The 21,518-nt window shown below is 55.6% G+C and overlaps 1 protein-coding gene across 1 annotated transcript in view; it reads left to right on the forward strand.

The window, feature by feature from the left end:
• LOC137456115 (hydrocephalus-inducing protein homolog) overlaps positions 1-4,951 on the forward strand; it is a 65,920-nt gene extending 60,969 nt beyond the window's left edge. Inside the window, exons 56-60 of the mRNA XM_068167421.1 lie at positions 552-657; positions 1,241-1,501; positions 2,116-2,258; positions 2,953-3,171; positions 4,654-4,951. Of these exons, the coding sequence (XP_068023522.1) occupies positions 552-657; positions 1,241-1,501; positions 2,116-2,258; positions 2,953-3,171; positions 4,654-4,773 (849 nt within the window). The 3' untranslated portion in view covers positions 4,774-4,951. The remainder of the gene's footprint in view (positions 1-551; positions 658-1,240; positions 1,502-2,115; positions 2,259-2,952; positions 3,172-4,653) is intronic.
• The last annotated feature ends 16,567 nt before the right edge of the window (positions 4,952-21,518 follow it).

Below are 21,518 nucleotides of genomic sequence, written 5' to 3' on the forward strand. Positions count from 1 at the left end.
TTGGAGCCCAAAGGAAAGCCTTGGCTTGTGCTCAGAGCCCCTCTGTGGCAGGAGGACGACCTCCTGAGCTTCTGCTGTGGCAAAGCAGTGGGCAGAGGCTCGTGCCTCAGCAGCCCTTCACTTTTGCCTCCACCTCCTTTGCAAGCTCTGCTGCTGTCCTTGCCAGCCTTGAGCCAGCCCTGGGCTTTGTGTTTTCCCTGCCTCAGGGAACAGCCTGGGAAGGGGCCTCAGAAAGTCTGTTGGAAGCCCCTGGCTGACTTCTGCTTGCCAGGAAGGGAGTTCCTCTGGGAAAGGGGATTTTGGGACCTTCTCAGGGAAACACAACTCAGAGAGTCAGGCTGGAGCCTTCCTGTCCTGCCTGCTTCTGTTTCCATCCCCTCCCAGTGTCTCTGGATGCCTGGCTTTGGGCTGGTTTCGCTCCAGCCTTGTGCTCAGAGCTGTGTTGGAAGGGGGGCAGCGTGCTGGGCTGCCCGTGGTGGAACAGCAGCAGTGTGGGCTCAGGCCCTGGGCCATGCTGTGCCCACCCCAGTCTGGTCCTGCTCTTTTCCCAGGTGCTGCTGGACCTGCTGGATGAAGAGGGAGTTTTCTTCTTGAAAGCCAGGCCCAGCACCAAATGCCTCTACCAAGCTGTGGGCATGAAGGACTCTGCTGGGGAAGGTGAATTCATCACCCATGAAATGTGGTCACTCCCAGAGGGAAAACTTGTGTCCTGCTGCTGGCTTGGCCAAGCAGCAAGCAGCTGTTGGCCAGAGCTTGTGTCCTGGGGCTCTCTGGGGCTTTTGCACATGGACTCTTTGCAGGGTTGATTTCTACCTGGCAAGCTCTAGGAAGCTTTTCCATTCTTATGGAGGTGGTGGGTTGAGTCCTGGGGGGGGTAACACCACTTCAGTGGAGCATCTGAGGTCTGTGCTGCGTATGGGGAGTCCCCAGCCTGAAGGGAGGCTGCCCCTGAGCTCACAGCCAGCCAGCAAAAGCCCAAAGCACTCTGACTCAGCTCTGCTTAAGGCAGGAGCTATCTGGCTGCAGTTTGAGCCAGGGCTGAGCACTGAGCTGAGCTTAAGACAACTAACAGGGATGGCCCTGGTAGTGTCACAGCTTTGTGACCATGGGAGGAGGGTCTGGAAGCACTGGTGAGCCAAGCTGTGCTTAGAGACAGCTGTTTTTCAAGCTCCTGTTCCTTTTCTGGAGCATGGAAATGTTTGCAGTGCCTCACCTGTCCCTGGTGTCCATCTCTGTGCAGAGAGGAAGCCCCACACTGCTTCCCTGCTCCTGCAGCGTGGGCAGACAGCAGAGTTTGAGGTGGTTTTCAAGCCCACCCTGGCCCAACGCCTGGAAGGGAAGCTCCACCTGTCCGTGCTGGACAACCCCTCTGAGACCACCATCAGGCTGCTGGGGGAAGGCTATGAAGCTGACTTCACCCTGGACAACATCCAGGGACTAGTGGCAGACAGGCAGGAGCAGAAGCTCCCTGAGAGCAGCCTGGAGGAGGACAGCCTGGAGGGTAAGAGGAGAGGCTGCCAGGGTGTAGCAAGGAACCTCCAGGGCTGGGCACACCTTGTGGCAGCACAGGGCTGGCCCAGATTTAGCAGCCAGCTGCTGTCACCTTTTGTAGCCTGCAGAGCAGCCTTGCTTGGGAGCCCCAGGGCAGGTGCCCTGTCAAGGGAGAAGTTTGCAGGCCAGCAGGGAGGGCTCAAAGGAAGCAGCTTTTGATTGAGGAGCTCTAAAAGGAGGTCTGCCAGCCCATGGGGTGCTGTGAAGAGCACATCTGATCATTTGTGTCCTCTCTGGGTGGACTGCTTGGTGGCTAAGGAATTGGTTGGATAGTCACAGCCAGAGGATAGTGATCAACAGCTCAATGTCCAGATGGAGACTGGTGTCCCTCAGGGGTCCATGCTGGGCCCAGAGCAGCCCTGCAGAGAAGGACTTGGGGGTGCTGGAGGGTGCAGATCTGGAGGTGAGCTGGCGCTGTGATCTCAGCCCAGGCCCAGACATGTCCTGGGCTGCATGTCCCAGGGGAAGGAAGGCTTGGAGAAGGTAGAGCTGGAGTCCTGTGTGTCTGTGGGGGGCAGAGGGCTCTCCCCTCATGCTGAGAGCTCTCTCTCTCATTGCCAACAGCTGACCCAGGGGATCACATCCAGTTTGGGTTCTGTCCCATTGGCACCCCCTGCACCGTGACCTTCACCATCGCCAACCGCAGCAGGGGGCAGGCCCTGCGCTTCCAGTGGCTGCCTGAGCCTCCCTTCCACTTCTGCCCCCAGGTGAGCTTGGTTGTCTCTGCTTTTCCCTGCTGCTCAGACCCTGCCTGGCAGCTTTCTGGGAGCCACCATGGAGCAGTGAGAACCCCTTTCAGTGCCACCTAGGAGATGCCATCCCTGGCTTTGCTGGGGCCAGAAGAGCTCCGTGTTGTGGGACATGGCATCTTTTGGTGGTGTTCTTCTCCATCAAAACCCAGATAAATCCTCAGTAAGATGCAGTTTGACACAATCCCAGCATGGTGGGAGTTGGAAGGGACCTCTGGGAGTCATCTAGTGCAACCCCCCTGCCAAAGCAGGGCACCCACAGCAGCTTGCCCAGGATCACAATGGCCGGGGGTGTGTGTTTGAATCTCTGCAGAGGAGGAGACTCCACAACCTCTTTGGGCAGCCTGCTCCAGGGCTCCAGCACCCTCACAGCAAGGAATTTTCTCCTCTGGCTCAAATGGAACCTCCTTGGTTCCAGTTTGTGCCCCTTGCCCTGTCCCTGGGCACCACTGAGAGGAGTCTGGCCCCATCCTCTTGTGCCCCAGCTTCTAGCTCTTGATAAGCTTTGAGAGATTGTCTCTCAGGCTGCTCTTCCCCAGGCTCTCAGCCTCTCCTCACAGAGGTGTTGCTGGCACAGCTGCTCCCCACGCCCACAGCCTGTGATCCCTTGCCAGTGATCCCAGGTTGGTCTTGGCTCTCTGCTTCTCCCTAGGTGGGACACCTCCATGCTGGCTGTGTGAAGGACATCACAGTGACTTTGCAATCAGAAGTTGAGGTCACCTTTAAAAAGCACCCAGTGAAGTGTCAGGTGTCCAGGATCTCCTTCCAGCTGCCACCAGAGGAGGTCCCTGACTGGGATGACAGCCTGCATGCCATCAAGTGGGTGGATACCACAAGGGCCCCAGGTGCCACCTGGCCTGTCAAGAAGAAGGTGAGAAGCACAGCAGCAAAAGCTCCCTGAGCTGCCACAGGAAGGTCTGCTGATGGCAGCAGATCTCCATCTCTGCTGGCTGAGCTGCTCCTCCTGACAGTGAATCCATCCCTGAATGGGAACCAGCAGGATGTGTTAGAGGAAAGGATGCTGCTGAGGGATCTGAGGGCTCAGACAAGATGGGGAAGTCTCTTGGACAAGAAAGGCCAACCCTAAACCAAGAGCTGAAGTGTTGCAGTCTGTGTTGGATGGGAGCTCACAGTTTTGAACCCACTTGCACAGCATGGTGGGGGTTGGAAGGGACCTCTGGAGGTCATCCAGTCTCAACGCCCTGCTAAAGCAGGGACACCCACAGCAGCTTGCCCAGGGTCACAATAACCAGGGGGGGTTGAGATCTCTGCAGAGAAGGAGACTCCACAGCCTCTCTGGGCAGCCTGCTCCAGGCCTCCAGCACCCTCACAGCAAAGAATCTTCTCCTCCTGGTCAGATGGAACCTCCTGGGCTCCAGTTTGTGCCCCTTGCTTCTTGTCCTGTCACTGGGCATGACTGAGAAAAGAGTCTGGCCTCATCCTCTTGCCCCCCAACCTCCTGCCCCCCACTTGAGCTGTTGGTCAGCACTGAGCAGATCTCCATTCCCTGGAGTTCAGATCTGGTTTAGATTCAGTGTCTTTGAACTCCCAAGGAGTTGAATCCCCTGCTTCTTGTTTTGGCTGCAGAGCAGCAGTAGCAGCACTCTGCTGTGTGTGCTGCGGAGCCCCCCAGCACCCTGGGGCTGAGCTTTGAGCGTTGTCTGCACTGAGCAAGGCAGCAAAGCTGGCCAAGGGTCTGGAGAGCAGGGCTGATGGTTGGACTCGACAATCATCCAGGTCTTTTCCAACTCCAACACCCTCTGCTGTTGGCTGTGGGGATCTCAGCAGCAGCTTCTGCTTTGACTTTCCTTGCCCAACACACTTCTCTTGGGTGATGGCTCTGCCCCAGCTGCTGAGCCACTGCAAGACCTGGAACCCAAATCGTTTTGCCTAGCAGAGGCAGAGCAGTCAGAGACTTTCCAAATGAGTTCACTCCCAGCCCCGAATGCCCCTTCCCAGCCCCCAGCAGTGTGGTGGCTGCCCCACACCAGACATCTCTCCGGAAAGTCCTTTGTCCTAAAAAGAGTTTCCGGAGCTGTTCGTTCTTGGGGTTCTCCACCCACAGCCTCCAGGAGGGAAACTGCAGGCTGCTAGGTTTATAGGGGCCAGGAAAAGCAAGGTCAGGCACTGGTACCCAGTGGCAGTTCCCACGTGTGTGCTTGCAGTGCTGGCGCTGCTGGCTTTGGTCAGCAGGTGACACACAGCCTACAGCAGAAGGGTCTCCTGCTGCCGTCTTCATGGGATGAGCCATGGGAATGTCCTTCCTAGCCCCTCTGTGTGGCTGCTGTTGGAGGCTCCCTGATCAGCCTGGCACTCAGGGCCCTGCTCAGTGACTCTTCTCTTCTCTTTGCAGGTGCTGGAGCCAGAGGCAGAACCAGCTCACACTGTCTTGGAGAGCAGCAGCCGTGAGGTGCACATTTTCCTCAGCGCTGTTGTCACTGGCTCAGAGTGTGATGAAGAGGTTATTAATTAATATGAAACACAGAAATATTAATTGTATTAATTATTAAAATAATTAATAACCACTATTTGATGTACATATTCTAGTGCACAGCTGTGCAATACATCCCAGAAGTGGTTTAGTATTTATCATTTGGACTCCATTGGAATATTTACAGAGTTAATTTCTATGAATCTAAAGAAGGGTGCAATTCCACTGCTTGTCCACCAGATGGCGGGTTGATGGGACATTGGCAGCTGCCTAACTCTAGAGAGAGACATTACAATACATCAGAGGTGACTTTGCTAGACGCGGGTGCTTTGAACCAAATGTGAATGAGTAAGTGGAAAGCACGGGGGAAGATTCACTGTGTCCTTTGTTGTAGCAGTCTGCTGTCACCGGGCTGGCTCCTGACTGGTCCAGATGGTGACAGTGGGGGGCAGCCTTCTCCCTCCCACGGCAGCAGAGAAGAGATGGAATGGAGGCTAGCTGGCAGGCAGGTTCCCTTGGCAGGACTGTGGCGGCTCCCTTCAGATGGCAGGGAGCGGTCCTGTGGGATCGGCCTGGCAGGGCCGGCAGGGCTGGTCCCAGGATGGGGTCGGCCCTGTGGCAACGACCTTCGGGGCCGGCGTGGACAGCCCTGGGGAGGAAGTGCGGCTGCATGAAGCAGCGACTTCCCCTTTGCTTGGCTCGAAGGTGTGGACGGGACCCTATCGGAGTGGTCCCAGCTTTGGAGCACAGGGCATGGACTCCTCTTCTCTCCCACAACAGTGGCATCATGCAGGCATGCGATGAAGCACTGGTCCTGCTTGCTGAGCTGACACCCAGGGTTGTGCAGCTTGTTAGTCTGCTGCTTAAGGCTGAGGCAGATGTTTGGACTGCTGGACTCGGCTAGTCTCTTCCCTGGCAACTGGGCAGATCTTACCCTCAGGGGTCCAGTCCTCTTGAAGACATGGCAGGGTCTTCCGGCCTGTGAGACTGGTAATACAAGGCTGTAGCTTCTCAGGCGCTCAGCGTATGTCACTCCTCTAGAGATACTCTCAGGGCCAAGGCTCAACAGGCCTGCCTGGATGCAGGCTTAAGAGCAAGGCTATGGCATGAGGTTAGGCTGGAGCAAGGAGAGAGAGCAAAGTGAAAGAGGGCAACGTATTTACAAGTTGGGGTAATACTTAGAGGTTTCTTGCGGCTAGACTTGGCCAATGGGCATGCCGTAAACAATCGGCTGCAGCCTACAGGAAGCATGAAGCTAGAATGATGCCATACTTGGTATTAGCACCAGCATCCCCTGCCATGGGTGTGTGCGGTGGGCTGTGCTGCCTCGGCCTTTGTTCCCCTCATGAAAGGAGAGGGAACTTGTCCGCATGCTGGGACAGGTTTCAGTATCTGGGCATAATTCTGGGCATAATGTGCCTTCACCACACTGAGCTCCACCCCTTCTAAACAATTCCAGTGGCTGCTAATACTATCCATCTCATCTAAAACAACAGCTACAATGAGTAAATAAAGTTCACAGTCCATTCTGGATACTTTCCGATGGAGATGATTCAGGAGTCCAAAAACCAGGCACCAAGAAAACAGAAAACAGTTTGTCTCTCTGCATTGCAGCAAAGAAAAGGAGCAGGGACTCTCAGGTGACTCAGGGCTCTCAGGGCTCTTAGGGTTCGTGCTCCGTAGATGCCTCATGGATTACTCCTTTGGGCACAAGGTTGTATCTGTACAGCACTCTGAATTGAAACTCTCTCAGCTAAAGTTGGATTTCTTTGGGGAATGCACTGAATTTCTCCATTCTCTTGCATTACCCAGTAAGTGTGACCAGGACCTTCAGCAGAAACCACCCCTTAGACAGGTTTGGCCTCTCCTGAAGGAGAAAATATCCAAAGAGTTTTGCCTAACAGATCCTTTTCTCTAACAACAGGAACTCTATCACCTTCTACCTTTCGGGACAAACCTGAGTGTGCAGGTCCAGCTCCATTCACTGAGCCTCTGCTATTTACCAGCCAGGTTGCTGCTGCTAGATGTTTCTCCCAGAGTGGTCTTCAGCAAACTATTGTAGTGCTCAATCTTCCCTGCAGCTGGTGCAGAGTAGGGGATGTGGAATATCCACTCCATGCCTGCTCTGTGGCCCAGTTCTTCACAAGATTGTTTTTGAAGTGAGTTCTGTTGTCTGACTCAATCCTCTCTGGAGTTCCATGTCTGCACAGGATTTGTCTCTCCAGACCAAGAATGGTGTTAGGTGCAGTAGCAGGAGGTACGGGATGAGTTTCCAACCATGCAGTGTTTGGCTCTACCATAGTAAGAGGGGATTGGATGTGGCACTTGGTGCCATGGTCTAGTCATGGGGTCTGTGGTGACAGGCTGGACTGGATGATCTTTGAGGTCTCTTCCAACCTTGGTGATCCTGTGACACTGTGAAGCAATATTCAGGCCGGAGATTGTGAGCCTGGGAGGAAGGTCTGGAAGCATTGCTGAGGCAGGCTGTGCCTAGAGGCAGCTGGGTTTGAAGCTGGGCTTCCTCTTGTGCAGCATGGAAATGTTTGCAGTGCCTCACCTGTCCCTGCTGTCCATCTCTGTGCAGAGAGGAAGCTCCACACTGCTTCCCTGCTCCTGCAGTGTGGGCAGGCAGCAGAATTGGAGGTGCTCTTCAAAGCCAGCCTGCCCCAACGCCTGGAAGGGAAGCTCCAGCTGGCAGTGCTGGACAACTCTGCTGGGGCCAGCACCATCAGGCTGCTGGGGCAGGCTGCCAGGAGGACTTCAGCCTGGACAACATCCAAGGGCTGGTGGCAGACAGGGAGGAGGAGAACCTCCCTGAGAGCAGCCTGGAGGAGGACAGCCTGGAGGGTAAGAGGAGAGGCTGCCAGGCCAGAGCCACACTGTGCTGGAGGGCAGCAGCCGCGAGGTGCAGCTTCTCCTCAGCGCTGTTGTCACCAGCTCTGAGCTCCAGCTGCCCGCAGATGACCTGGAGAAGTCTCCCTCTGAATTGGATCAAGTCAGAAGATAAGGCTCCTAAGGCTTGATAAGCAGGATGATCAATTAATAGAAGAAATCAATTTCTTTTATTCATCATAACTTTCCTGCCCCAAAGATCAATAAACTTCTTTCCCCTTTGTTTGGGCTCGGGGATCCGGTGGGGAATCCCTTCCCCAACACCTCGGTAACGCTAACGATGTGAACACTTTAGAGAGAGGAAGGATTCCCTCTAGAGTGACTGCCCTCCTGACAGCAAACTCAAACTGCTGGAGCAAAGGCAGAGGGGGAGAAGGAAATTCATGTCCAGTCTGCTTCATGGAGTCAATAATCAGAATCACTGACGAATGGCAACAGAAGGCAAGCAAACAGCGCTGGGTGCGCGGGGAGTCTGTGCTCTACCAACAGGCACACCATACAGAACTTTGCTTCCCTTTATGTACTCCATCCTCTGATACATGTTCATAACAGTCCAACAGGATGGCATTCAACAAGTCCAAGTGCCAGGGGCTGCACTTTGGCCACGGCAGCCCCAGGCAGTGCTACAGGCTGGGGTCTGAGTGGCTGAGAGCAGCCAGGCAGAGAGGGACCTGGGGGTGCTGATTGACAGCCGCCTGAACATGAGCCAGCAGTGTGCCCAGGTGGCCAGGAAGGCCAAGGGCATCCTGGCCTGCATTAGGAGTGGTGTGGTCAGCAGGAGCAGGGAGGTCATTGTGCCCCTGTGCTCTGCATTGGTTAGGCCACACCTTGAGTCCTGTGTCCAGTTCTGGGCCCCTCAGTTTAAGAAGGACATTGAGAGACTTGAAGGTGTCCAGAGAAGGGCAACAAGGCTGGGGAGAGGCCTTGAGCACAGCCCTGTGAGGAGAGGCTGAGGGAGCTGGGGTTGTTTAGCCTGGAGAAGAGGAGGCTCAGGGGTGACCTCATTGCCCTCTACAACTACCTGAAAGGAGGTTGTAGCCAGGAAGGGGTTGGTCTCTTCTCCCAGGCACCCAGCCCCAGAACAAGGGGACACAGTCTCAAGCTGTGCCAGGGGAGGTTTAGGCTGGAGGTGAGGAGAAAGTTCTTCACTGAGAGAGTCATTGGTCATTGGGATGTGCTGCCTGGGGAGGTGGTGGAGTCCCCACCCCTGGAGGTGTCCAGGCACTTGGTGCCATGGTCTAGTCATGGGGTCTGTGGTGACAGGCTGGACTGGATGATCCTTGAGGTCTCTTCCAACCTTGGTGATCCTGTGACACTGTGAAGCAATATTCAGGCTGGAGATTGTGAGTCAGGCCCAGACCTGGGGTTGGGAGCAGCGGGCAGGAAAGTTTATCACCCAGAACTCTGTGCTGGGTATAATGCTGTAAAGCCAAGGAACAGTACAAATAGGACCCAAGCACGGTGCCTGACACTGACAGTGAAACTGGAGTACAGGTGGGGGATGCTGGTGCAGGGGGATGGGCGAGTGGCACACACCTGGCTGGCTGAAGAGGAGCCAGAGGCAAAGGCAAACAGGGGCCAGGTGACTGAAGAACCTCTCTGTTGAACTGCTGCTGTGAAACACAACTGAGCCCTGGCAGAGAAGCGATTGGAAACTTAGCCCATCCCCTGCTGGGCATCAGCACAGCGCTGAGTGGTCAGGATCCCTGCCAAACAGCTTTGGCTAGCTTTGTGCTGGGACATCTTTCCTTTGGTCTGTCTCCCCCAGCTTCTTGGGGCTCTGACTGAAACCTGTTTTGGGCCTAGTCCTGTCCACCCAGGACATCCTGCCAAGAGGTATTCAGCTGGCACTGCCTGGGCTGTGTTCTCTCTGCCTTCAGCTGCCTTCCAGCTTTCTCCTGCTCTCTTTCCACAGGGGTTTCTCTTTGGCTCTCTGGCTTTGTTTCCCAAGTGCCCACAGCAGGCAGGGTTCCTTTGGCTTCTTCCTGCCCCTCCTGGGCTTAAGGGGGAGCAGCCATGGGCTTAGTTTTCCCTTGGACACAAGCTAGGTAAGCCTGGCCTGCTAAAGGCTGCTGCTGGGCCAGCTCTCAGCTGCCAAGGGAGCGCTGATCACTGCCATGCCCTGGTGCCTGGAGCAGGAGAGCTGACTCCAGGGCAGACTTTCCCAGCAGTTTCTGCCTGGCTGCTTTTCCCCCTCTGGTGTTTTTACAACTGGGTTGCACTTCAACTGCTCTGAGCCAAGGCTGACTTCCTCTGGAGGCAGCTGTGCAGCCCCCCCAGACATCCTCTTAGCAACCTCCTCCTGTGTGGCTCAGGAGTGCCCTTGTTCCTGTGCTGCCAGGCCTCGGGGCCTGAGCCAAGCCAGCAGCACTGCTCAGGGAGTTTTGTTCCCAGGTGTGGGTTTGCCTCTGCCCAGGTCAGGAGGGACAGGGATCTGCTGGAGAGAGCCTGGGGTGCTTTCAGGAGCAGGCAGCTTGCTCTGTTGCTGCACAAGGGGCAAGAGAAGGGCTTGGGCTGCCAGAGAGGAGGGGATAGGATGGGGAAGTTGCACTGGAGAGGCTGCTCACAAACTCCACTGCTCCAGGGCTGTAGTGCAGAGCAAATAGACAGAAATCCCTGCTCTGGGCTCCACACAGAAGCTCCTGAAGCCAAAGCTTCACACAGACCTCTCTCTCTACCAGGCCACCCACCCCCAGGCTTCCACGGCCCCCTCCCTGCCACTGCCTCTCTCCCCTCCCTTCCCCCACCGCTTGTGCCGCAGCACAAGATTCAGCCTGGCAGCTCCAGGCCCCAGTTCAGCTGCTCCAGGCCTGCTTGGCAGAAGCACCAATGCTGAGCAGGCCTCAGCTAAGAACCTGCACATCTTCCCAGGAGGAGAGCAGAAGGGAAAAGGGAAGAAAGGAGCTTTGCAGGCAGTGTTCCAGGGGGGCAGGACTCCTGGGCATGGAATCCAGAGGTGACACTTTGTGGGACACCTCCTGGACCTTTCTAGCTGCTGGAGCTTTGCAGTTCTTCAAGGCAAGCAGCCTCAAACTGCCACAGAGCCCAGCAGAGAGCTAGGAGGATGAGGAGGGGACTGGACCATCTCTGTGCTGAAGAAAGACTGAGAGCTCTTTAGTCTGGCAAGGAGAAGGCTGAGAGGGGACCTGCTCACTGTCTATCCATATCTGAGGGCTGGGAGTCAGCTGGAGGTGCCAGGCTCTTCTCAGTGGTGCCCAGGGCTAGGCCAGGGAAGAGGAGGCACCAATTGGAGCACAGGAGCTGCCACCTCCACAGGAGGAGACACTTGTTTGGGGTGAGGGTGCTGGAGGCCTGGAGCAGGCTGCCCAGAGAGGTGGTGGAGTCTCTTTCTCTGGAGCCTTTCCAAAGCCAGCTGGCTGCATTCCTGTGGGACCTGCTCTGGCTGCTGCTGCTCTGGCTGCTGCTGCACTGGCTGCTCTCCAGAGGTCCCTGCCAGCCCCTAGCAGTCTGTGATTCTCTGAGCTCCTGGCCAGCTTTTCCCCTAGCTGCTTGTCTGTCAAGCAGGACATTCTTTGCAGCTGCCATTTTCTTAGGAGCTCTCTTTCCCTCCTGGCCTGCTCTGGCAGTTCAGCAGGGGCAGTGCCAGCAGCTGCAGGCAGTGCTCAGGTACCCCTGGCACAAAGGCACAGGTGGTTGGCTCTGCAGCTCAGCCATCCTGCTTGGTGCCAGCTGGGCCTCACAAGGTGTTCTGCTCTGGGCTGCTCTTTGTTTCTTGACTCAGAGCTGTCCTTATGTTCTGGCAAGGGCAGAAGCTCTTCAGGAGCAGGAGTGAGAGTCACTCAACTGAACTCTGGCACACAAAGCCTCCAGGCAATTCTTAGACCTTCTTGAGCCTGGAGCCTGAGGGCAGGCTGTGAACAGAGTCCTTGGAGCATCTGCTGAGGATTGCTGCTGCAGCACTGAGCAGGAACCAGGCTGTGGGCTTGTGTGACAAGCAAGGCTTGAGAGGTGGTCCCCAGCTTCTCAAGGCAGATCCTAGACCCCAAGCTTTTCAGTCTTCCATTTTTCATCTTCCTTTCTTTACCTTCCCAGCTTGATGCAGGGCAAGCTCCAAGCAGTGCCTGCTCGGGGGCAGGAGTGCCCAGCTGGGCCCCGCTCCAGGCTCCAACCTTCTCCTGAACAGCTCTTTCCTAGGGCTCTAGAGAGGCTCCCACGGGCTCTAGAGACACTCCCATGGGCTCACTGTGGGCTCCTTAGGCCACAAGAGAGGCTCCCAAGGTCTAGAGAGAGGCTCCCAGGGGGATAGAGTGTCTGCATGAGAGTCTAGAGAGGCTCCATAGGCTTCTAGAGAGGCTCCCAGGGGCTCTACAGAGGCTCCCTTTGGCTCCATATGGACTCCATAGGCCACTAGAGAGGCTCCCACTATGTATATAGAGGCTGCATAAGCCTCTACAGGAGCTCCAATGGTCAATAGAGAGGTTCCTCAGGCCTCCCTAGAGGCTCCCACAGGCTCTTCAGGGGCTCCCTAGGCCTCTACAGAGCCTCCCACGGGCTCTATAGTCGCTGCCAGTGGCTCAATATGGGCTCCTCAGGCCACAGGAGAGGCTCCCAAGGTCTAGAGAGAGGCTCCCATGGTTTATGTAGAGTCTCCATAGGCCTCTAGAGAGGCTCCCATGGTTTATGTAGAGTCTCCATAGGCCTCTAGAGAGGCTCCCACCGGCTCTACAGAGGTGCCATAGGCTTCTGTAGAGGCTCCATAGGCCTTTACAGAGGCTCCCACTGTCTAGACAGAGGCTGCATAGGCCTCTAGAGAAGCTACCATGGTCTACATGGAGCCTCCAACGGCCAGGACAGAGGCTCCACAGACCTCTGTAGAGGCTCCAACAGTCAATATAGAGGTTCTATGGGCCTCCCTAGAGGCTCCCAAGGGCTCTTCAGAGGCTCTCTATTCCTCTATAGAGGTTCCCACGGGCTCTATAGCTGCTCCCATTGGCTCAATATGGGCTCAATATGACACCATAGAGGCTCCATAAGCATCTATAGAGGCCCCCATGGGTCTATGGAGTCTCCATAATGCTCTATAGAGGCTCTATAGCCCTCTATAGAGGCTACCATGGTCTACATGGTCCCCAACAGTCAATATAGAGATGAGGATAGAATAGGATAGGATAGAATAGAATAGGATAGAATAGACCAGGTTGGAAGAGACCCTCAAGATCATCGAGTCCAACCTATCATCCAACACCACCTAAACAACTAACCCATGGCACCAAGCACCCTATCAAGTCTCCTCCTGAACACCTCCAGTGATGGTGACTCCACCAACTCCCTGGGCAGCCCATTCCAATGGGCAATCACTCTCTGTGTGTAGAACTTCCTCCTAACCTCCAGCCTAAACCTCCCCTGGCACAGCCTGAGACTGTGTCCTCTTGTTCTGGGGCTGGTTGCTAGAGAGAAGAGACCAGCCTCTGCCTGTCCACAACCTCCCTTCAGGTATTTGTGGAGAGCAATAAGGTCACCCCTGAGCCTCCTCCTCTCCAGGCTAAGCAACCCCAGCTCCCTCAGTCTCTCCTCACAGGGCTGTGTTCCAAGCCCCTCACCAACTTTGTTGCCCTTCTCTGGACCCCTTCCAGCAAGTCAACCTCCTTCCTAAACTGAGGGGCCCAGAACTGGACACAGGACTCAAGGTGTGGCCTAACCAAAGCAGAGTCCAGGGGCACAATGACCTCCCTGCTCCCACTGGCCACACTATTCCTGATGCAGGCCAGGATGCCCTTGGCCTTCTTGGCCACCTGGGCACACTGCTGGCTCATGTTCAGGCAGCTGTCAATCAGCATCCCCAGGTCCCTCTCTGTTTGGGAGCTCTCAGCCACTCTGACCCCAGCCTGTAGCTCTGCCTGGGGTTGCTGTGGCCAAAGTGCAGCCCCTGGCACTTGGACTAGTTGAATGCCATCCTGTTGGCCTCTGCCCATCTGTCCAGTCGGTCGAGGTCCCTCTGCAGAGCCCTTCTGTCCTCTAACTGACCAACATCTGCCCCCAGCTTGGTGTCATCTGCAAATGTGCTGATGCCTGACTTAATCCCCTCATCCAGATCATCAATGAAGATGTCAAAGGGGATGGGGCCCAGCACCGACCCCTGGGGGGCACCACTGATGCCTGGCTGCCAGCTGGCTGTGGCACCATTCACCACTGTTGGGGATCGTTTTGAGCAAGAGGGGACATGGGTCCCAGCAACACCTGTGCAATTCAGGCCTTGAAGAATTCTCTGTTGATAATAGAGCGGTGGAGTAGGAGCTGTGGGAAAGAGTCGATTGCCTGGTATGCTGAAGTCCAGCTGCCCCTGAGAAGGGAGGCAAGCAAGATAAGGAGGAGGCGAGATCTGGGAAAAAGAGCAATTAGACTGAGTAGGAAAGAACTCCACAGAGTTGTGAAAACAATGATGTAACCTTTTAGAGAGAAACCAACAGTGTGTGCTAAATTAGAATGAACTATGCATGAGATAAGACTATAAATAATGAAGTGTGGGACAATAAAGTTGGATGATTACTATCACTCATACTGAGTGCTGTCGTCCCTCCGTTCTCGTCAAGTGGCACTCGAGCAGGGACCCGATTCTGCGGGTACTCTGAGCCGTTTCGACGGGCACGACAGTGGAGACCGCACCCGGGGATTACGGGCGAGCCGACCGCGGAGGAAGGCTGGGGCGGGCCAGTCTTGGCGGGCCGAAATCGGCATGCCAGTGGAAAACGTCGGCGGGCTGGAGGTGGCGGGCTGGAGGTGAGCTCGGGCGGGCCGGGAGCGGCGGGCCTGAGGAAAGGAGCAGCGGACACCGGCGGGTACCGGAACGCGGCAGTGAAGTTCGCGGACCTCGGTGAATATGGGCAAAGAGGGAGCGCTCTCCTTATTTCAGTGCTTTCTAGGAAAGCGTAAGGCGGAGAGAGCGCCCAAAGTAATGCCTGGGCTTTGGGCCCATGGATCCGCTTCGGGGCATTTCCCTAGCGGAGAGAGTCATTGTGGTGAAGCTTGTTGGAGAGAGTACGGGAACAAGCTGTGGGACTGGGTCATTGATGGTGATAAAACTGCTATAAAGCTGCAAAAGCCGTGGCGAGAATGCAGAAACTGCATCAAAAACTGTTAGTTAGAGCAGCGAATGGCTGCTGCGGTTACAGCGAATTTGTCAGGGCGGGATGCAGCGCCAGTTGTATCTGAATTGCGACCGAAGGATGTGCTTGAGAAGTATCGACCGATCGACCGGGGCCGCCCCCGAGACACCTTGCGGCGACCACACCGCGTTTGCCAGCCGCCACCACTGCTGTTTCGCCTCAAGCAGAGAAACAGCCGGAAAAGGGCAGCGAAACCTGTGCCTCGGCGTGTTCGATCCCGTTCATCTGCATCTTCCTCGGACATCGCCAGCGAGGGCTCGCATTCGGAAGATTCAAACTCAGGGGCTCAGGGGCTGGGGCCATCGACAGGGCTTTGGGTTCCACAAGCATGGAGTGGTTTTCAAGGCACCTGAGCTGAAAACAACTCATGGGACACACTTGTCCCAGAGGGGGATAAGAATCCTGGGGCAGGAATTGGCAGGGCTCATTGATAGGGCTTTAAACTAGATTTGAAGGGGGAAGGGGTTCATAGTCTCCTGCTGGCCGGTGACAAACAGAGGGGCAGCTCACCAGCAGCAGAGAGAAGGAGAGCTGGTAAGGGCTCTCAACTTGCTGCCCTGAGGCAAGCCACGAATGATCCACCAGGACATTCTGTGGAAACCGAGGGGAATTGGCACAAGAGGAGGACAGGGCCAGCCCAGCTGAAGTGCTTCTGTGCGAATGCGCGCAGCTTGGGCAACAAACAGGATGAGTTAAGGGCACTGTGCTGCTGGGGTGCCACGACACAGTGGCTGTTACTGACACTTGGTGGGATGAATCCCATGACTGGGATGTAGGGATAGATGGGTATAAACTCTTTAGGAAGGATAGGCAGGGAAGGAGAGGAGGAGGTGTTGCCCTCTATGTCAATAGCCAGCTGGAATCAGTGGAGCTCCAACTGGGGAGGGATGATGAGCTGGTTGATAGCGTATGGGTTACAATTAAAGGCAGGACAGGGGAAGGAGATATTACTGTGGGGGTCTCCTACAGGCCACCTGACCAGCAGATCCAAGCAGATGAGGCCCTCCACAGGCAAATAGAAGTGGCTTCCAGGTCACAAGCCCTGGTCCTCATGGGTGATTTCAACCACCCAGACATCTGCTGGAGGGACAACACAGCAAGGCACCAGCAATCCAGGATGTTCCTGGACTGCATAGAAGACAACTTCCTCCTCCGAATGGTAGAGGAACCAACAAGAAATGGTGCTATGCTGGACCTTGTTCTCACCAACAGGGAAGGGCTGGTAAGCAATGTGAGGCTCAGAGATGGCCTTGGCTGCAGTGACCATGAAGCAGTTGCATTGAATCTCCTCAGGGCAATCAGGAGGAAGTATTCCAAGCTCACGACCCTAGACTTTAGGCGTGCAGATTTTGATCACTTCAGGGATCTGATAGCCAAAGTGTCGTGGGACAAAGCCCTGGAGGGAAGAGGGACCCAGGACAGCTGGTCAGTATTCAGGGACCACCTCCTCTGTGTCCAGGAGCTCTGTATACCAACAAAGAGAAAAGCAGGTAAGAATGCTAGGAGGCCTGCCTGGATGGGCAAGGAGCTACTGGGCACACTGTTACTTAAAAGGAAACTCTACAGGCAGTGGAGAGAAGGACAGCTAGAACAGGGGGGAGATAAGGAAGCTGCCCGAGCAGCAAGAGTCCTGGTTAGGAAAGCCAAAGCAGAGTTTGAATTGAATCTAGCCAGGGAGGTTAAAGGGAACACTAAGAACTTCTACAGGCATATGAATGGGAAGAAGAAGCCTAGGGATGGTGTGGGCCCCCTCAGAAAGGAAACTGGTGACATGGCCACAAGTGATGAGGAAAAGGCTGAGATACTCAATAGCTTCTTTACCTCAGTCTTCACTGCAAGGGCCTCCAGCCACACTCCTGATGTTATGGAAGTCAAAGCCAGGGACGGGGAGGAAGAACTGCCCATGGGAAGTGAGGATCAGGTTGGTGATCATCTGAAGAACCTGAAAGTGTTCAAGTCCATGGGACCCCACGGGATACACCCATGGGTGCCGAGAGAACTGGCAGAGGAGGTTGCTAAGCCCCTCTCTATTCTATTTCAAAAGTCCTGGCAGTCTGGGGCAGTCCCCACAGACTGGAGAAGGGGAAACATTGCCCCCATCTGCAAAAAGGGTAAGAAGGAGGAACCAGGGAACTCCAGGCCAGTCAGTCTCACCTCTGTGCCTGGAAAGATCATGGAGCAGATCCTCCTGGAGGCACTACTGGCTCAGAATAATAGTGAAGAGGTGATTGGGAACAGTCAGCATGGCTTTGCCAAGGGCAAATCCTGCCTGACCAACCTGGTGGCCTTCTCTGAGCAGGTGACAACATCAATAGCTGAGGGGAGAGCAACTGATGTCATTTACTTGGAGCTGAGCAAAGCCTTCGACACTGTCCCGCACCACATCCTGGGCTCCAGGCTGGTGACACATGGGTGTGATGGGTGACCACTAGATGGATAAGGAACTGGCTTGATGGCTGCACCCAAAGAGTGGCTGTCAATGGCTCCATGTCCCAGTGGAGGCCAGGGACAAGCAGAGTCCCTCAGGGATCAGTCCTGGGACCTGTCTTGTTCAACATCTTTGTGGGTGCCATGGACAGTGGCACTGAGTGCACCCTCAGCAAGTTTGCTGATGACACCAAGCTGTGTGGGGCAGCAGACAGCTGGAGGGAAGGGAGGCCATCCAGAGGGACCTGGACAGGCTGGAGAGGTGGGCACAAGCCAACCTCAGGAGGTTCAACAAGAGCAAGTGCAGGGTCCTGCATCTGGGTCGAGGCAATCCCAGGCACAAATGCAGGCTGGGCAGGGACTGGCTGGAAAGCAGCCCTGAGGAGAGAGACTTGGGGGTGCTGGGGGACAAAAAGCTCACCAAAAGCTCTCAGTGTGCACTTGCAGCCCGCAAAGCCAATCAGGTCCTGGGCTGTATCAGGAGAAGTGTGGCTAGCAGGGCAAGGGAGAAGGCTCTGCAGATCTCCCCTGCTGAGGGAAGGGTCCCTGGAAGCAGAGAGGGATGGATACAGGTCCCTGCCAGGGGTGGCAAGAGAAATCGACCCCGGCCCTCTCCTCCTCCTCCGCTGCCCTTGCATAATAAGTATGAGGCCCTGCAGGCTGAGGGCAGTAAGGATGAGAGGGCTGAGGCTGAGGAGCAGCCATCCAGAGGGGAGCCTAAGCCCAAGCGGTCCTCACCAGCTATAACGACCAGCTCCACAAAGAAAGGGAGAAGGGTTATAGTTGTTGGGGACTCTCTCCTGGGGGGTACTGAGGGACTCTTATGTCGTCCCGACCCATCCCACAGGGAGGTCTGCTCCCTACCAGGGGCAGGGGTTAGGGACATTGCAAAGAGACTCCCTAAATGAATCCAGCCCTCTGACTATTCCCCCCTGCTGGTAATACAGGCTGGGAGCGATGAGATTGACAGGAAGGGCACCAGGGCGATTAAGAAGGAGTTCAGGGCCCTTGGACAATTGATTGATGGGGCAGGAGCTCAAGTGGTGTTCTGCTCAGTTCCCTCAGTGGCAGGGGTGTACACTGAGAGGAATGGGAGAACCCACACCATCAACAACTGGCTCAGGGGATGGTGCCAGAGGCAGAACTTTGGGTTCTTTGACCATGGGACAACTTTCACCGCACCTGACCTGCTGGGTCTCGATGGGGTGCATCTATCTAGAAGGGGTAAGAGAGTCCTGGCACTGGAGTTGGCAGGGCTCATTAGGAGGGCTTTAAACTAGGTCTGAAGGGGGTGGGTGAGGCAATCGGTCCCTCTGCAGAGGTAAGAGTAGGGCACAAGGTAGGGTCAGTTGAGAAGTCAGGAACCCAGCTGCAGTGCATGTACACCAATGCAGGCAGCCTGGGCAACAAGCAAGAGGAGCTGGAGGTCCTGATCCATCAGGGCGACTATGATGTAGTCACCATCTCAGAAACTTGGTGGGACAGCACCCACGATTGGAGTGCTGCACTGGGGGGTTACAGGCTCTGTAGGAGGGACAGGCGAGGGAGGAGAGGAGGAGGGGTGGCTCTGTGTGTTAGAGAGTCACTCTCTGCCACACAACTTGAGGTGGAAGATGAGGGAGTTGAGAGCCTGTGGGTCAAAATCAGAGGACAGCCTAACAAGTCTGACATCCTGATTGGAATCTGTTACAGACCACCCAACCAGGATGAGGAGGCTGATGAAGTATTCTACAAGCAGCTGGAGGCCGTCTCAAGATCATCAGATCTTGTCCTTGTTGGTGATTTCAACCTGCCAGATATCTGCTGGGAACTTCATTCAGCAGGGAGGAGGCAGTCCAGAAGGTTCCTGGAGCCAATGGAGGACAGCTTCCTGACACAGCTGTTAAGCGAGCCTCCCAGGGGCCAGGCTCTGCTTGACCTGCTGTGCTCCAATAGGGAAGGGCTGGTGGGAGAGGTGATGGTGGGAGGCTGCCTAGGGTGCAGTGACCACGAGATAGTGAAGGTTTCAATATGCAGGGAGCTAGGGAGGAGCACCAACAGGACCTTCACCTTGGACTGCAGGAGGGCAAACTTCAGCCTATTTAAGAAACTTGTTTGTAAAGTCCCCTGGGTACGAGCCCTCATGAACCAAGGGGTCCAGGAGGCTTGGACCTACTTCAAACAGGAGCTCTTGAAGGCACAGGAACTGGCGGTTCCCACGTGCCGGAAGGCGAGCCGGCGGGGAAGGCGACCGGCCTGGATGAGCAAGCAGCTCCTGGAGGAGTTAAGGGGGAAGAGGAGGCTGTATCACCTTTGGAAGGAGGGGAAGGCTTCTCCAGGTATGTTCAAGGAAGCTGTTAGATTATGTAGGAATAAAATTAGGGAGGCTAAGGCCCAGCTGGAACTGAAGCTGAACAGCTCTGACAAAGACAATAAAAAGCATTGTTATAAATATATCAACACTAAGAAGAAGGGCAGGAAGAACCTGCACTCCTTCTGGGACCTGGAGGGGAACACTGTGACTGAAGAGGAGGCAAAGGCTGAGGTCCTGAACACCTTCTGTGCCTCAATGTTTAAAAGCAAGGCAGGAGGAGCTCAGGAGGAGTGGCCTCCGGAGCTGGGCGATGGGGTCGGGGAGCAGTGTAATGCCCCGAAAATCCATGAGGAATTAGTTGGGGACCTGCTGAGCCACTTGGACACTCACAAGTCCATGGGACCGGATGGGATCCATCCTAGGGTGCTGAGAGAGCTGGCGGATGTGCTAGCTAGGCCACTCTGCATCATTTTCCTCCAGTCCTGGCTCACAGGTGAGGTCCCAGGTGACTGAAACTGGCCAATGTGGTCCCCATCCACAAGAAGGGTTGGATGGAGGAACCTGGAAACTCCAGGCCTGGCAGCCTGAGCTCAGTGCCAGGGAAAGTGATGGAGCAGATTGTCCTGGCGGCAATAACTGCGCACCTGAAGGACGGCCAAGGGCTCAGGTCCAGCCAGCATGGATTCAGGAGGGGCAGGTCCTGCCTCTCCAACCTGATCTCCTTCTATGACCAGGTGACTGCCTGGTGGGTGTGGGGCAGGCTGTGGATGTGCTCTGCCTGGACTTCAGCAAGGCCTTTGCCACCATCCCCCACAGCAAACTGCTGGCTAAGCTGTCAGCCCGTGGATTGGACCATTACACTCTGTGCTGGGTTAGGGACTGGCTGGAGGCTGAGCCCAGAGAGTGGTGGTGAATGGTGCCACAGCCAGCTGGCAGCCAGGCACCAGTGGTGTCCCCCAGGGATCAGTGCTGGGCCCCATCCTCTTTAACATCTTCATTGATGATCTGGATGAGGGGATTGGGTCAGTCATCAGCAAGTTTGCAGATGACACCAAGTTAGGGGCAGATGTTGGTCAGTTAGAGGACAGAAGGGCTCTGCAGAGGGACCTTGACTGACTGGACAGATGGGCAGAGTCCAACAGGATGGCATTCAACAAGTCCAAGTGCCAGGGGCTGCACTTTGGCCACAGCAACCCCAGGCAGAGCTACAGGCTGGGGTCTGAGTGGCTGAGAGCTGCCAAACAGAGAGGGACCTGGGGGTGCTGATCGACAGTCGCCTGAATATGAGCCAGCAGTGTGCCCAGGTGGCCAGGAAGGCCAAGGGCATCCTGGCCTGCATTAGGAATAGTGTGGCCAGTGGGAGCAGGGAGGTCATAGTGCCCCTGTGCTCTGCATTGCTTAGGCCACACCTTGAGTCCTGTGTCCAGTTCTGGGCCCATCAGTTTAAGAAGGACATTGAGAGACTTGAAGGTGTCCAGAGAAGGGCAACAAGGCTGGGGAGAGGCCTTGAGCACAGCCCTGTGAGGAGAGGCTGAGGGAGCTGGGATTGTTTAGCCTGGAGAAGAGGAGGCTCAGGGGTGACCTCATTGCCCTCTACAACTACCTGAAAGGAGGTTGTAGCCAGGAAGGGGTTGGTCTCTTCTCCCAGGCACCCAGCACCAGAACAAGGGGACACAGTCTCAAGCTGCGCCAGGGGAGGTTCAGACTCGAGGTGAGGAGGAAGTTCTTCACCGAGCGAGTCGTTCGTCATTGGAACGGGCTGCCCAGGGAGGCGGTGGAGTCATCGACCCTGGAGGCGTTCAAGAGGAGATTGGACGTGGCACTTGGTGCCATGGTCTAGGCATGGGGTCTGTGTTGATAGGTTGGACTCGATGATCCTCGAGGTCCTTTCCAACCTAAGTGATACTGTGATAGTGTGATACTGTGATCCTCCCCCTCTACTCAGCCCTGGTGAGACCCCACCTGGAGTACTGTGTCCAGTTCTGGAGCCCCTATGACAAGAGGGATCTGGAGGTGCTGGAAGGTGTCCAGGGAAGGGCCACGAGGATGAG

The sequence above is a fragment of the Melanerpes formicivorus genome, unplaced genomic scaffold, assembly GCF_026170545.1.
Source record: "Melanerpes formicivorus ecotype bairdi unplaced genomic scaffold, bMelFor1.0.p_v2 SCAF_116, whole genome shotgun sequence".
Classification (NCBI taxonomy): domain Eukaryota; kingdom Metazoa; phylum Chordata; class Aves; order Piciformes; family Picidae; genus Melanerpes; species Melanerpes formicivorus.